Here is a 15615-nt window from a genome sequence, read left to right on the forward strand (position 1 = left end):
AAGGTACCACTAATGGCTCCGTTTTACTTCAAGGGCATCCCGTAATGGGTGGCGTGGCTGAGAAGAAATCCCCACAGTTCCAGCTCCCAGTGTCCGGGACCCTCCCACCCCCCCACCCCCCACCACCAATATGCTATTTTGGTGCAGTGCAGAGATATCTACCAACCAAATACATAATCCACTGGCTCCAGGGATTGGAGGAAAGATCCAGGGAAGGGCATAACACATAACGACCAGAACAACATAACGGACCAACACAGGAACTTTGTCTCTGGCTTCAGAACTGGCACCAGTGAGTGAGTCTCCCAAGAAACTATCCCTGGGATGAGCATGTGTGTATCGGAAACTGGTCTGGCCACGTCCAGACCCCGGGTAGGAGATGGATGCCATCAACAGGTGCTGGTTTCTGCCTTTATTTGTGTGTTTCCGAAAGGAACAAGGGCAGACTCTGTTACCCTCTTTGCTGCCACTCGACTCTGTTTTTCCTAATTCCCTCTCCTCCCCCCAGGTCCCCTTACCCCTGTGGGGCTCAAATAAATAAGCGGGGCACCTGGAAGGGCAGGCGGGTAAGTAACAGGTCCCTCAACTCCTACGTCCCACACTGGGGCACCTTGCCTTCAGTCCTCCAGCGGGCACGTAAGGGCTTAGGGCACAGAAAAGCGTGTATCTCACACCAGATGAGACTCTGATTCATGGGTGCTGGGGAAGAATGTGGAAGAGGAGCAAAATCAATCACAGATCATCCAATACTGGTGTTTGGGAAGGCTGAACTCAGGGCTAACAAAAGGACTCCGGGACAGGCTCCAGGCTTACCCAGGGGGCTGAGGAGAGGGGGCAGCAGACGGATTTGGCTGAGTGACCCTGCAGAGTCACCGTAAAGGCGAGGAAGACTGTGGAGGGTGGGGGACATGCACGCACCCCGCCCTCCCCTACACAGCCAGAGCTGATGGCCGCAGCCCCTTCCAGTGGACATGGGTAGAAAGGCCCTACAGGGCAGGGGACCCTCTGAAGTGGCCCTGCTTCCATCCCTTCCACCTTCAAAGTGCATTATCAGTGCAAGAAGTAGGGCTGGATTTCAGGGGGTCCAACTCCGAGAAAGGGCTGTGCCAGCCAGCTCCCCCCATCTCCTCCTGCTTCCCCCTTGCCCGCCCCCAACCCTTTTCGTGTTAAGACCAGAACTCTTGCTGAATCTCATAAGGGGCGGGCCTGTGTGTGTTCAGTTCGGCTCTGCACAGCGGCACGGTGCTGTCCTGACTCTGGCCCTCTGCGTCCAGGTCCAGAAGCGTCCGCTCAGCAGGGGGCAGCGGCCCCGCTTGGAACGGGAGCAGGGCCGGGAGTCCGGGCCGCTCATCCACAGTGCTGCTGCTGCTAGCGAAGCAGGAGTCCAGGTTGCTGGGTGTCTCCGTGCTGGAGCTGTTGGCTGGAGAGGCGCTACGGGCATGGCTGGGGGACACAAACCACCAAGGGTCCAGCCGTTGCCGGTTGGCAGAAGGACGTGGCCGAGGCAGAAACTCCAGGGTCTTGGGTCTCTCCAGGGTAGAATCCTGCTGTGTGTTCCAGCGCCTTGGGGTCGGGGGAAAGACCACATTGGGGTCAGGGAGACGGGGGAATTCACCTGGGTCTCGGCTGGGGCTGGGGGTTTTCAACATTCCTGGGCAAAGAGACAGAGGGAGAGGCATCAGGTGATGGCACACATTTCTAGACCAGATAGACACTGCTCCCTCCCCATACCTGCCACATCCCTATTCACCTGGAATAACACAAGCAACAAATATTTAAGCAGCACCTACTACGTGCAGCGGAGTGTGCTGGGAGGCACTGGGGATACAACAGTGAACTAGAAGGCCATGATCACTGTCTCCGATAATAAAATAAGAAGAGGACATACGGGGGTCACATCCGTAATGAAAAACCTACGATCCATGGGCCACCCTGTGGTCTGCAAAACAAGTTGTATTGTAACACAGCCGCACCTACGGCTTGTTCTCCCACGACAGCAGCAGTGTTGAGTAATTACAACGGAGACCGCACGACCCCAAAAGCTTAAAATATTTACTGTCTGGCCCTTTATCGAGAAAGTTTGCTGACCCCTGACGTAAGGAAGTGTCTGTTTATTTCCGGTTCATCCATTTAATAAACATGTGAGGCCAGAACAAATCTAGGTCTCACTTCCCAAAGAGGACACATACCTGAGTACAATAAAAAAATCTAAAGCCGAAAGGGAAAATACAATTGTCATTTACACTCAAAATCTCCCTGAAATCCCAGTCGCCATCTCCTCTCCTACTGGGTGAGAGGGGTTGCAAAGTCAGGTTTCGGTCTTCTAGGGAGCAAGTGACAGTGGCAGGAAAAGACAGGGATGTGGACACCCAGGTGGCTCAGCGTCAGACAGGGAAGGCGAGCTCATGCACAGGCACAGATACAGGAATGTATCTGGATTCGGAGTCAGGCACGAACAAGGGATGAGCGATACAGGCAGGATGCCTGGGAGGAAGTTTGCCCACGAGTAGGTCTGTACTAAGCTGTAATCACAGGCAAGAGCCCAGCTACGTGGCACAAATACCCCTCCTGTATGAGTGTCGCATTCCTTCTGGTAACTTTTGTCTCCACTTCAGGGAAGGAGCACAGCTCGGCTCCTGCCCCTCCTATGCCCTGAAGGCACTGCACTGTGCCCTCCAAGACCCAGGGCCTGAACATCCTACAGGAGCCCTGGGTCCGATTCTTCCCAGAACCTGTGGTCTACCTTCACTCCTCAAGGAAGCCCCCTGCCGAGGCACAGGACAGAGAGAAATCAGTCGGCCTGGCCATCTCTCTAACCCCAGGGCAGCACGTCCTGGTGGGCCGAGTCAGAGGAGGAACTGTCATTCTAATTTTGCCATTCACTCCAACCTTGCCACACCCGGGAGGCCCAAGAGCAGGAAAGAGAAAAGGAGGACGGGACTCACCTGTTCCTGGGCTGGGGCTCAACCCATTGCTGGAGGGGCTCCTGCTGGCTAGGAGAGCCGCTGGCTTGAGGGCCCCGTCAGAAGGAGTCCGCCGGTGACCACTGGGCTGCGTAGGGGCCGTAAGGGTGACGTGGGTAGGAGTCAGGGACTGGTTAGGGTCTCGCTTGAAGCGTTCCACTCGGACGTTGACCAGGGGGTTGTGGGTGCAAGGGGTCAGGGGTGGGGCTTCAACCGGACTGATGGGCATCTCGTACACCACGATCTCGTCACTGTCGGAACGCAGCAGGGAGCGGGTGGAGTTGCACTCCGAGATGGAGGAGAGAGAAAGCAGCGTGAGGGAGGCAGAGGGGTCTCCTAGCAACAGCATGGGCTCCTCCTTCTTGAAGAGCTTCCGGGATGGGGGGCTGGTGCTCCGACGAGGACGGCTGGCCCTCTGGAAAAGACCCTCACGCCTCTTCTTCTCCTCCCGGGCTGGTGGCTCAGGCTCCTCTGGGGGAAGCAGCTGGCACTTGCCAGCTTCGAGCAGGTCAAAGCCCAGGCCTGTGGCCGCGAGAACAGCCCCACAGCCAAGCAGAGCCACCTCACAACGGCGGTGGTGGGTGCCACCCCGCTTGAGGCTGTTAGTTGGCGTCAGCTGAGGGGTACTGGTGGCTGAATTGACTGGGGTGGGCTCCTCGTGGACTCCATCACTGGAGGGGCCCTCCCCATCCTCTCCTCGAGGGAACGGGATACAGAGGTAGGACTGGTTGGGTGAATGCTGTAGACGACTCTCCCCACTCCTGGGGCCTTCGCTGTCCTCATCCTCTGGAGATGACAAAAATGGCAGGGTGTGGGGGACAGGAAACGGGAATGAGGCAGCAAGAGTAAGAATCTCATCCTTCTCCCCAACCCTGGGCCTCCTGGTGGATTTTCAGGAGTGCAAGGGTCAAACAGTCTCACAGGCAGGATAAGACTGGGCATTGAACCCACAGGGCTTTACCCCTCCACACTCAACCGTGGCCAGTATGAGGCAATCACTCTCCATTCCAGAGCCTATTTTCCTGTGTGCAGACAAATCTGCTAATTTCCTACTTCTTGCATTGGGATCCTCAACACAAGAGGTACAGTGTGTGAGTTTCCTAGAATAGTGGGTAGAACAGAAACATCCCTAATGGTTTTGCACCTTAAAACTGGAAGGGACCTTGAATTTCTACAACAGTGGCCTAGAGGCCGGTCTCAAGACCAGTGTCCCGCAACGGACTGGAATCCTCTACATGGGTGAAGGCCCATCTACGCTGTAGACTGACCTACTAAGACTTGGAAATCTTCAGAGAGAAGAGGACATCCTATGTGAGAGAGAGAGGGAGCCTGGAGAAGACCTTACCCATTCAGCAATCACAGGCAACTGGAAGGCTTCCTTAGAGAAAGACCACAGTGTCTTCCACCACCATCTCCTGTCTTGCAGACTCCCCACGTTAAAATACAAAGAGACCCAAGCAGATGGAGGCGCCTGATTCAAGTCCTCACCCTCTGCACTGCCCTAAGGGGACTACAACCGGCGCCCTGGGATAGGAGGCCAAGGGCAGGCTCCATGGCAGCGGTGGGAACAAACTGTGATTTGGGAAGGTTTGATGCAATGGGAGTAGAGCCAATGAAGAGGGAACAGGGTGAGGGCCCAGGAGTTGGGTCAAAGAGGAGACAATCCCCATGAGGTGGTACTAGGAGTCCTCAAACACTCCCAGAAGCTTGGCCAGAAGTTCCCTGAGGGAACAGGGACAGTCAGGACAAGGGCCATGCTTACCCATCTCCATAAGGCTGGTGAACCCTGGCAGGGCTGGGCTACTCCTCGGGCCCTTCCCCAGGTTGGGGGCACTGGACGACCACTGTTTATATCCATCTACCAGGGACTTGAGGCTAAATAGGAGGAAATGGGGGAACTGTTAGAACTGGTGACTTCCCTTACTCCACCCTCACCTCCAGGGGCCCATGGAAACGTCTCTTTCTGTGTGCTTAATTCCACCAAAGCCCAAGAGTCTCGGGGTAACGAACATTACTGGGTCCCCTCGTGTCACAAACAGAAGTGCACATGCTCCGGGAAAAGAAAAGCAGGGCCATGAACCCACCCCTTCACATGCTGCTACGGCGCTGTGGAAAGATCTAGCAGGCAGGCCGGCAAGAAGACAGGAAGAATGAGGACTGCCCAGCACTGGCCAGGGTCTTGCCTGAGCCCACCTTAAGGCAGAGACGATCACTCCAGGACACTGTGTCCAGCACACTGCTGACATCAGAGACACTGCAATTCGAAGCCTTGTGATCCCAGGCGAGCCCTGGGCAGATGAGCTAGCAGGGATGGGCCATTTCTCAACTTCTCCTTCCAAGCTCACGGCATGCTTAGGCAACTTTCCAAGCCATCCACTTTTCAAAAACAAAAATCAGCCAACAAAGCTGCACCAAAGCAGTGCACTTTGGGACAGACCTATGTGGGTAGTACAGAATGCTGCACTCGAGCCCCTGGTTTGTCTGGGAATGAAGAGGAAAAGGGCAGGAGCTTGCTTTCAAGTCCCTGTGATGAGCTCACACCTGCCAGCCAGTAACTCTGAGGATCCTGACTGGGCACCCCATCAACCCCCTTTACGATGGGGGAATCAGAGGCCCAGAAGCACTGGTCTTTTCTCCAATGGACAACGAAGAGAGAAGGCTGAGGACTCCGTGGGTTATGGCTGCCTTGGACATACCAGGATTATAACCAGAGGTGGCTCTCATTTTAGGGCCAGGAAAAGCTGTTCAGCTAAAGCCCACTCTTCCCGGTCCATCTCGAGGGAGAGAGAGGGACCAACTTTTCCCCCTCACTTCAGATCTCCATTTCAAGTGCTGTCAGAAACACCAGTGAATTCAAGTATATTCCGGCCACCATTGGTTTCAACCAAAATACAGAGCCAGGGATAAGCATGCTAACCAAACCCGCAGCCTGGGACTTTTAGCTGATGATCTTATAACATCACCTCCAGCTCTGAGTTCAAGGGGAATCCAGATTAGCAAAGTCAAAGCCAGTGCTAAAGTTCAAAGCATAAATAGTCATGTACTGCCCCCTAAAACTAAGGGTGTCAGGAGGATCCCCACAACGGGAGTGGTCAGAGAAGTGAGGAGAGGGAAAGTCAGACCAACACAGGAATTTCCCAGGGTGCACGATGGTACTGCTTTAAAGGAAAAAAATCGGCATAGCCTTGGCAATAATGAGGTTTGATTCTATCGGATGTGCTGGGAGGACAAGGAAATGGAAGGGGACTATTACGAACACATTTGATGAAAGGGTGAAGATTAGACTCACCCCAGGTGGAAATGTGGAGACTCTGATGGGGTACTTAAACCATTAGCTTTCTCACGTCTCTGAGGGGATCTTCAATGAATAAAGAAAATCAGTAGTAGGTGACAGTGGGTACATCCAATTCAGTATCTCCCACATGACTCTAGCTACATTGGTAGCTGCCCTCCTCTGGCCCGGTAAGCAAAGCCCACGCGATGAAGGAATCCTAACAAGGAGACCCAGGACCTCCCAATCTGTGGGACAAAGGTCCTTGAGCAGCCACAGCATAACTGCAGAGGCCGCGTGAACCCACAGATACCCAAGCTATCTACAAGCAAGTGCATACGTTTCCTACAGATATGTACTCGTTTTTTAAAGGATGTATAGTCACTTAACATTACTGAATTCAATATAGCTTTTTGTTGTTAGGGATTATTTTCTTCCGTTGATAGGGGCTAAAATTAGAAATATTATCACACAGAGGCTCCCAAAATTTCTGACGTTAAAGAAGCCTTTACTCGAGAATGAACAGAATATACTTTATTTCTTCAACGGGAATGGAGGATCATAAAAAATTCAAGTCATATTTTGGGGCGCCTGGGTGGCTCAGTCAGTTAAGCGTCCGACTCTTGATTTTGGCTCAGGTCATGATCTCACAGTTTTTGAGCTCGAGTCCCACATTGGGCTCTATGCTGACAGTGCAGAGCCTGCTTGGGATTCTGTCTCGCCTTCTCTCTGCCCCTCCCCTCCCCCACCTCTATGAAATGCTTCAGTAGTTTTGAGGACACATCTATGCAAGGAGGAAGAAAATTCAAAGTTAATATTTTGAAACATGAAGCAAAGTTAATTTACTAAACAAGACGAAAAACATCTATAAATGAAGCAGAACCAGAGAAGCTACTGAAATGTCAGAAACATCCAGGGATTCAGCGTGACTGACTTTCAGACCCATCCTAACCCTACTCTACCCCAGGGCTCGAAGGAATCCAAACTGAGGGAGATCCTGCCTCTACAGGACCTAGCACAGCAGAGCAATTCACCATTCCTCGAGGACCATCATCGAGCCCTCACAGAGCTCAGGCAGTTCACCCTATGGACCTAAATTTTCTATTCCAAGGTATTTGTGATTTCTAAAGCCTGGCTTCGGAGTCAATCCTTTTTGAATCAAATTGCTATTTTCGTTCTCAGCTCAGATCTGACATGAGAGAACAGATTTTGGACATGAAATCTTCTTAGTATTCGAAGGAAGACCAAGGCCACTTACAGGTTCGGGCACAAGTTCAGGAAAGTCTCTGAAAAGGGTGAAGGGGATTACTGCCTATTCTCACAGGCTCAGAAAAGTCAAAAAACAGGATTCTAGCCTCTAACACCAAGAAGAAGGTACGAAATAGAAAATGCACCAGGAGCAGGGAAGAACCATCACAGCAGGTATTACAAATGCTTCCTATGAGCCCGCTAATCCTGTATGCACTTCCCAAAATGGACTTATTTAATCCTCACATCAACCCCGATGGGTACTGGTATAACCGCCGATTTACAGACGAGGAAACACGAGGCCACACGGTGAGGCATGGCGGAGCCAGGATTCACGCCCAGGCAGCCTGGGGTCAGGGGTTATGCTCGCCACCACTACACGGTGAGCGACTGGCCTACGAAGAACTGGGACTTGAGAGAATTTAACTTGTAAGAACACAAGCACATCCAGGGCACGAAGCCGGGTCCCCTGCTTCGCTCAGAGGACGCGCTCACACCTGTCCGTGTAGCAATGAGGTGGGGCCTAAGAGAAGCTCCGGTTGGCCCTGGGGTCACATCTGAGTGTACTCGCTACCAGGGCTGGGTCATTCCACCTGCCCTTGCTTCGGGATAAGCCTCCAAGTCAAGAGAGGCCTGTAAGCCTTGCTCTTCCTTCTCTTGGCTCTGAGCGGATGTTTTAAGGGAAGAGCCGGGTACCAGTAGGACACCTGGCTGAACTCATCACATTTGGTTCATGCTTAATGTACCTGCAACTCTGAGTCAGACCCCTATAGGTGTCGGCAAACTACAACGAGGGGGCTAAATCCTGTCCATCACCTACCTTCGTAAAGTTTTACTGAATCGACATAGCCACGCTCATTCATTTACAAAGTGCCCATGGTCTATGGCTGCCTTTGCACTACAACACAGGAGGTGAGTAATTGCAAAAGAGAGGATGTGACCCACAAAGCCTAAAATATTTATTATCTGACCCTTTACAGAAAACGTATGCTGAGCCCTGTCCTAGGAGGTTCAGGAAATGAGGACATTGGAAAACTGAAGCTTGTAATTTCTCAGAAAGCAATGAAACACAACAGAGGAGACGGTGTTTCATATCATAGTTTTAAAAGGGTATACCCATCTTTAAGTGGAAAGAATCTCTTACATTCTGGCTCTTACCCTTCGTCTCCCGAGGCAAGCTCCTTCTGACCAAGTGTACTTGGCCCCCACGTCCGTCCTTTCTTCTTGGGGGCCCTCTTCTCCTCCTCCTCCCCTTCTTCTTTGGGGATGACTGAGTTCCGGCCCCAGGTTTTGCTGCTTTCACCTGGTGTCACTGTGAATAACAAAAGTTGGATGGGATCTGGAAAGAAAGGTAGACAGGGCCCCCCCCCGCCTCCAAAACTAGCCTCTACCTCACCAGACAGACACAGACACATGCGCACGTGGACACACACGCACGGAGTTACAGGGAAGAAGTCACACCTCCTCAAAAACTCTGTGCCCAAGTGGAGCCTTCAAGTCCTCAGCCACCAATCACTGAGCACTCGCAAAGTACCAAACATGGAAAAACTGCCCAGATTCTCGTAAGTCCAATGCAAAGCTGGAGCTCAGGCCAGCCAGACGGCAGAGTTCCAAACAGATCTGACTTAAAGAACTTGGTTTTGTTGGGTGGGACTGGACGGGGAGGGGCAGTGGGTGAGGAGTTAGGAAGAAGAGAAAAAATATAAGGGGGTAAGGAAGACTTGGAAGTGCAGAAAGGAATTGTAGGTAAGAAAGAAAGATAATGAGGAACTCAAGACTACGGAGAAGGAAGTCAGGAGTAGGGGAAGGGGAGGGAACAGGCCTAGAGAAATATACTAGGTAAGAGAGGAGGAACATTCTTCTGACATTGCTACCTTATAACAAGGGCTGAAACCCAAATGCTTCAGAGGCTTACATCATACATGAGTGAATGATTCCAGACACCAAAAAATAGGGAGCTGAGGGGACTGAGGCAAAATACGGTGCATAAGGAAACTGCCATTGGTTCTAGCCAACTGCGGCCACGTGAAAAAGGGAATCCACTGATACGAACCGATTTTTCAAGGATGGCCAGAAATCTAGGGCTTTTAAAAAAATGAAATCTCTATCTTTAAGTTAGGGGAACTACTTTGTTCATGTACACACACACACACACACACGTGTGTGTGTGTGCAAATTCTTTTCAGTAAACGCGGTGGTGAAAATAAAATCGGTCCCAATTTGGCCTATCACAAAGTCTTTGGCGAGTTTTCTTAGGAACTACACTTTGAAAACACCCTTCCCTGGGAAGCATGAACAAAAGAAAAACAGTGATGCCCCAAACATGGCGGAGAGTGCACAAGGTCCCTAGGCCAGGGTACCAACCAACCCAGGCCAGGTACCAGGGTATCTATATCACACACCAGTTTCCAAATTGCTTTGTAGTTCACTAAGGATCCCGTCGATACCCACAACCCCCTTTGCTGGGATCTAAGAGTAAAAGGTAGAGGAGGCGGTAGTAAAGCTAATGGAGAGAGACAAGAAGGAGGGCTACGGGTTTGCGTACATATGTGCATGTATATACACATTGTCGAGGAGAGGTGGCAGAAGTTATGGATGGAGCAAGCCTGGGCCAGTCGGTGGCTGGACAGAGCAGGGGACAGGTGCCCCCGGTGTGTTCTGGCCCCAGCTAATTTGGGAAACAGTCTCACACTGGATGGCTCGAAGGCGAGGAATGATGGTGGGGCTCGCAGGAGGACTGGAGCGGCTGTTGGTGAGACTCTTCCTTTTATCCATGGTGGGGGAGGCCTGAACCGTGAACTTGTGCTGGAAATCTGCTTGGGGAAACACAGACATGTGTGTGCATTAGCATTTTCCCATACTCTAGTTCCTATGAGAAAAGTGAATGCATCCCCGCTAGACGCATTTTCCCATAATCTAGTTCCTATGAGAAAAGTGACATGTCCTGGGCTTGAGGGACAGGCCCCAGTTTCCCAAGAAGCAACTTGTTCACCTAGGAAATGTTCTCTTTCTCCCCAAAGAAGGCAGGGCAGCAGGACCAACATATGAGGAGAAGGAAAATTCACTGTCTAAGCGAATCTTATATATACAGATTTACAATAGTTGTTTAAGACATGAGACTTGTTGCGTATTCTAGGAAATCTAACTTAAAATTCTTTTTCTTGGGGTGCCCGGGTGGCTCAGTCGATGAAGTGTCCCACTCTTGATTTCAGCTCAAAATAAATAAAAACAATTCTCTCAAAATTCTCTCTCAAAATAAATAAAAACAATTCTGCTTCTTACAATCTATTAGTACATGCCCCCTTTTCTTAGGGACCAAAGCAGGGAGACTGATGTTTCTCATTGAGTGCAGGCGGGGCAGAGTAATTAGGACTCATCCTTGGTGGGAACCTAGGAAAGTGAGGACAATGGGGCTAATGGTCCAGACTGTGACGTCTTCCAGAGGCAGTTATGGCAGAGCATGAAGAACGTAAAACTCGCAGCTCTGGATTTCTAAGTTCCAGTGTCCTCATGTATCGAGAAGCGTGAACAGCTGAGTGTTCACACCTAGGTCTCCCCACGAGATGCAGCGTCCCGGAAGGTGGGAGCTACTGTTTTCCTATGAGCCTTCCCCAGCACACGGCAGCAGCGTGGCACCGCACGCAACACGTTCGAGAGGGACTCAAAGACTCCCTGTTGCCTGGCCGGAAAAAATGTGCAACAGGGACACCAGTAAACGTGTCCCACAAACAAAGTCACGGAATTTCACTGAATGGATTCCCTTGTCTGTACTGAAGCCACCGGTGCTTACATTCATCGGCTATTGTTCCTATTCCGCCCTTTTCCCTTGGTTCCTTACACTTCTATAGGTTTGCTTCCCAGACCTGATAAACTTAGACTACAACGAAGTTTTTTTCATCTACATAAACACACACTCACCTCCCTCCACGGGTACACTCCACCCCACAAAGATTCTACTTCACCGATTCCTTTTACTTTGCATTTCCCCAAGCCTGGACGTACTCCAGATGTGCCTTTATTCACCCAATGTGCTTCTGAAAGGTTGTGCATAAATCAAATTCTTACACATTAATCCTGATCTCCACTGCTCGCACACAACTAATTATTTAAAGAAAGCCAGAGATAAGTTATTCTGCAGAGCACGGCGTTCTCTCGTCTCTGGCATACGCATGCCCCGGAATCTGGCCCTGCAGCTCTGGGCCTCCTCACCGGGCTTGCCTCATGTGAGACGTGTCTATGTGAGCCACCATGCGACTGTCAGTCTGGACTGTGCCCGCCTGTCAGGTCCACCAGCCACCAGTTGGGTCTTCCTTCACACCCTGTGATCAGTCACCCTCAAAAACTCCCCCGGAGCCGGGTAGCGTTTCCGCAGGCCAGTCTTTCCGGTGAGCGGAACGGGCCACGTCCAACCTGCTCCGTTCTGAGCCCCAGAGCCCCGTCCCCGGCCGCCCCCCCGGGTCCCCTGCAGCAGGCTGCCCTGCTCCCTACCCACCCCCCCCCCCCAGCCGCCCCCAGCCCCGCCGCTGACCGGAAGGAAGGCTGATGCGGTTCCCATCCTTGAGCTTCAGCCGGCTCTTCCTGAACTTGCCCTTGCGTTTCTTCACCCGGGGCTTCTCCTGGCACAGCTGGTGGATGATGATGTTGAGCTCCCGCTCTAGGATGTCGATCTCCCGCTCGGCCAGCTCCTGCTCGCGGCGCCGCAGCAGCTCCTCCTGCGTCTTCTGCTGGAGCGCGGCCCGCGTCAGCTCCTCCTCCCAGGTGCGGAGCTCCTGCAGCGGCAGACGCAGCGGGGAGAAGACGGGGCGTTCAGTGCAGGGGTGGCGGCCGAGGGCCCCCGAGGGCCAGTGCTTCCCGGAAACCTGGACAGCGCTCCTGTGATGCCCATACCCCCGGTCCCAGGAGGAGATGCAGGCCTCACAGGTAGCTGGTAAACGGACACCTGACCACGCTGGCCGCTGGGGACAGGAAGGCTGGGCACGGCCACACTGAGGACACGGCTACCGCAGCCCTGGAGACAGGGGCTGGTAGTTCCCGGGTGCTCCCTGATTACTGATAAAAATTGCCTGTGATTGGAAAAAAATGGGGGGGGGGCGGTTGGGTAGAAAATATAATCCTGCCCTTAAATTTTACAGACTTGGGGAGCGCCTGGGTGGCTCCGTCGGTTAAGCGTCCGACTTCGGCTCAGGTCATGATCTCACAGTCGGTGAGTTCGAGCGCCGCGTCAGGCTCTGTGCTGACAGCTTGGAGCCTGCTTCAGATTCTGTGTCTCCCTCTCTCTCTGCCCCTCCCTCCCCTGCTCATGCTCTCTCTCTGTCTCAAAAATAAATAAAAACATTAAAAAAAAATTCACAGACTTGGTTCTATTTTAATTTTTTCCCCCATTATATAAGGGACGTTTCTTAAACCGGAGCCAACTAAATGTGATCTAGCTTAAAATGTGGCCCCCTCCCCCCAGAAATGAATCACCCTCCAGGCATCACCTAACACTCAAATAAAAATATATTTCCAGAGTGATTGTTCAAAAAAGGGAGTCTTCTAAACCTCTGTTCAGTTGGTGAGTGACTCTACTGAGGGATGCGGTTTGAACTCTCCTCTTATCTCAAAGGACAACCATTTGCTGTGGAAGGACCACGACAGCACAGCAAAGAGAAGAGAAAACATTTCCCAAAGTCTTTGCCAGGCGCTTGCTCTAGTAGATGGGCAAGCCCTCTTGCCTGCTTCCCCTTTTTCCTTCTGCATGAATTTATGAAGTTCCTGAGATGGGGGGTGGGGGGAAAGGGGAGGTGGTATTAGGTATTAGGAGAGGAAACAGGAATGAGAACAGAACATGTACATACAATTGTCAAATCTGGCATCTAAACTGTTAGCACTGGTTACCCAGGGCGTAAGACTGACGTGAGGGGGCATGATGTAGTCAAACCTAAAAAAAAAAAATGGGCATTTCTTCAATAAAGTAGTCAGAGCAACACTTCTGTGGTCGAAAGCTACAATTTCTCCATGGAATGCTCCACTATAAGAAGTCATTCTGGGGGCGCCTGGGTGGCGCAGTCGGTTAAGCGTCCGACTTCAGCCAGGTCACGATCTCGCGGTCCGTGAGTTCGAGCCCTGCGTCAGGCTCTGGGCTGATGGCTCGGAGCCTGGAGCCTGTTTCCGATTCTGTGTCTCCCTCTCTCTCTGCCCCTCCCCCGTTCATGCTCTGTCTCTCTCTGTCCCAAAAATAAATAAACGTTCAAAAAAAAGAAAATTAAATGAAATAAGCAACTGTTGTATGCTCCCCCCAAAACCTTGGCTCTCCTTATCCCGGTACTTTGTTTTCACCATTAGGAGAACACACACACACACAGAAGGTTGAGAAAAGTCATTCCTGGTTGGTTGATTTTGCTGCTAGATGGGAAAGTTAAAAAGTTCAAGCTGATTTCAGCTTTCCTAAGTCATCTTCTCCTGTGCGCTCTTGTCTAGGGGATGGTTTGTGTTGTAGCCCCCTCTTTTGTGGGAAGTCAGATCCCAGTCCAGAGACAATTCCATTGTCACTATATGTGGAAGCTGTCAAGTTGAGACACGCTGAGAATGAGCTGAATCATATGGGAAACCAGGACATTTGTGGAGTACTTGCCAATGGCACCATATATCTGGAAGACTCAAACATGTGAGTCTCCTGCTTGTGAAACGCCTATTTGGGGATCAGTCTTCTAGTATGCAAATCACATTATCTGCATACAATGATTTAGTAGGAATCTCTCCAGAGAGAAAGCTCATTATCCATCTCGCCCTCACTTGCCCAACTACAAGCCTTATAATGGACAGGCATCATAGCAAGGGCTCTGGGGCACCTGAGTGGCTCAGTCGGTTAAGCATCTGACTCTTGACTTGGGCTCCGGTCATGTTCTCACGGTTCTTAAGTTGGAGCCCTGTGTCGGGCTCTGCACTGACAGTGCGGAGCCTACTTGGGATTCTCTCTCCCCCTCTCTCTCTCTGCCCCTTCCCCACTTGTGGACATGCTCTCTTTCTCTCTCAAAATAAACTTAAAAAAGAAAAAGAAAAAAGAGCAAGGACTCTGGAACAAACTGGCTGAATAGTGGCCTGGAGTGAATTACCATGGGCATCATATGCAATATGGAGTTAACAGCACTGACAGCACATGGTACGTAAGACAATTATTATCTTATTGTGTAAGATTACATAAGAATTCATATTAATTACTTAGAGCATGGCACAGGGAACATGCTTTACGAATGTTAGCTGTTATGAGAATGGGTTTGGCTTATCCTAGTAACTATTTACTGACAAAATCCAAGTTTCATTCTTCTTAGTGGCTAGTACCCTTATAATTTCATCAATCAAAAGAAAGAAAACCAAGAGTCAAATGATTCAACAGTCTAAAAAGAACCAGCAACTCTAGGTTTCTTCTAGTTGGAATAGCATTAGTAACAGGAACAAACTCGATTAATTACTCTGCTCCAAGGTCAGCGTCGGATTCCCCCCACCCCCCAGTCACAAAAGATGTCATAGACTCACTCCATTCCCCTGCAGAATGCTCACTGACTTGCCAAATAGTACCAGGTTTAGGACTGCTATATGGCATTAAAAAAAAAAAAAAAAAGAGTTTAATTTCTTCACATCAGCTCCAGAAATGATTTTTAAGTCATTTGTTTAGGGAAACAACAATGATATTGGAGAGAAAAAGGTTTTGGAATCAGAAGATCCAGGTTCAAGATTCTGCCTCTCACTATACTAGCTGTGTGACTTTAGACAAGTCACTGACCCTCAGCCTTGAGATGAAAAAGATAATACCTGCCCTACATGCTGGGGGCAAGGGCCATAACCCCCCCCCCCCCCCAGATAAAAATGATACAAGGTTCTTTTATCATCAGACATTTCAAGTGAAAGAACTTGAAAGACATACACAATTTTAGCTACTGTTATTATATTAAATTGCTTCCCAAATGCCCATAATGGGGAATGAGAAGGGAAAGCAGAAATTAACCAAGAGACACATGGACGCCGCTTATGCCCGCAGCTATAGCCCTTAGGTCCAGCCTGGCCCCTGTAGTAGAAGCAACATAGGTGCTGGTGTTAAGCTTCACCTCTGTGGATACTGGCTGCTAACCAGGCATGAAGGGCAAAGAGAGGAGC

At 50.8% G+C, this 15615-nt stretch overlaps 1 protein-coding gene across 2 annotated transcripts in view; it reads right to left on the minus strand.

Moving 5' to 3' along the window:
• Nucleotides 1-397: 397 nt before the first annotated feature.
• MAP3K9 (mitogen-activated protein kinase kinase kinase 9) overlaps nt 398-15615 on the minus strand; it is a 76016-nt gene continuing 60798 nt past the window's right edge. Inside the window, exons 6-12 of one of the 2 annotated variants that reach the window (XM_045060135.1) lie at nt 12011-12251; nt 10173-10295; nt 8641-8794; nt 5157-5339; nt 4726-4838; nt 2946-3749; nt 398-1651 (exon numbers count right to left, since the gene is read on the minus strand). In XM_045060135.1, the coding sequence (XP_044916070.1) occupies nt 1167-1651; nt 2946-3749; nt 4726-4838; nt 5157-5339; nt 8641-8794; nt 10173-10295; nt 12011-12251 (2103 nt within the window). In that variant the 3' untranslated portion in view covers nt 398-1166. Of the gene's footprint in view, nt 1652-2945; nt 3750-4725; nt 4839-5156; nt 5340-6252; nt 6322-8640; nt 8795-10172; nt 10296-12010; nt 12252-15615 lie in introns of both variants that reach the window. The other variant, XM_023255793.2, reaches the window with a different exon arrangement.

Source organism: Felis catus, chromosome B3, assembly GCF_018350175.1.
Source record: "Felis catus isolate Fca126 chromosome B3, F.catus_Fca126_mat1.0, whole genome shotgun sequence".
In the NCBI taxonomy this organism is placed as follows: Eukaryota; Metazoa; Chordata; class Mammalia; order Carnivora; family Felidae; genus Felis; species Felis catus.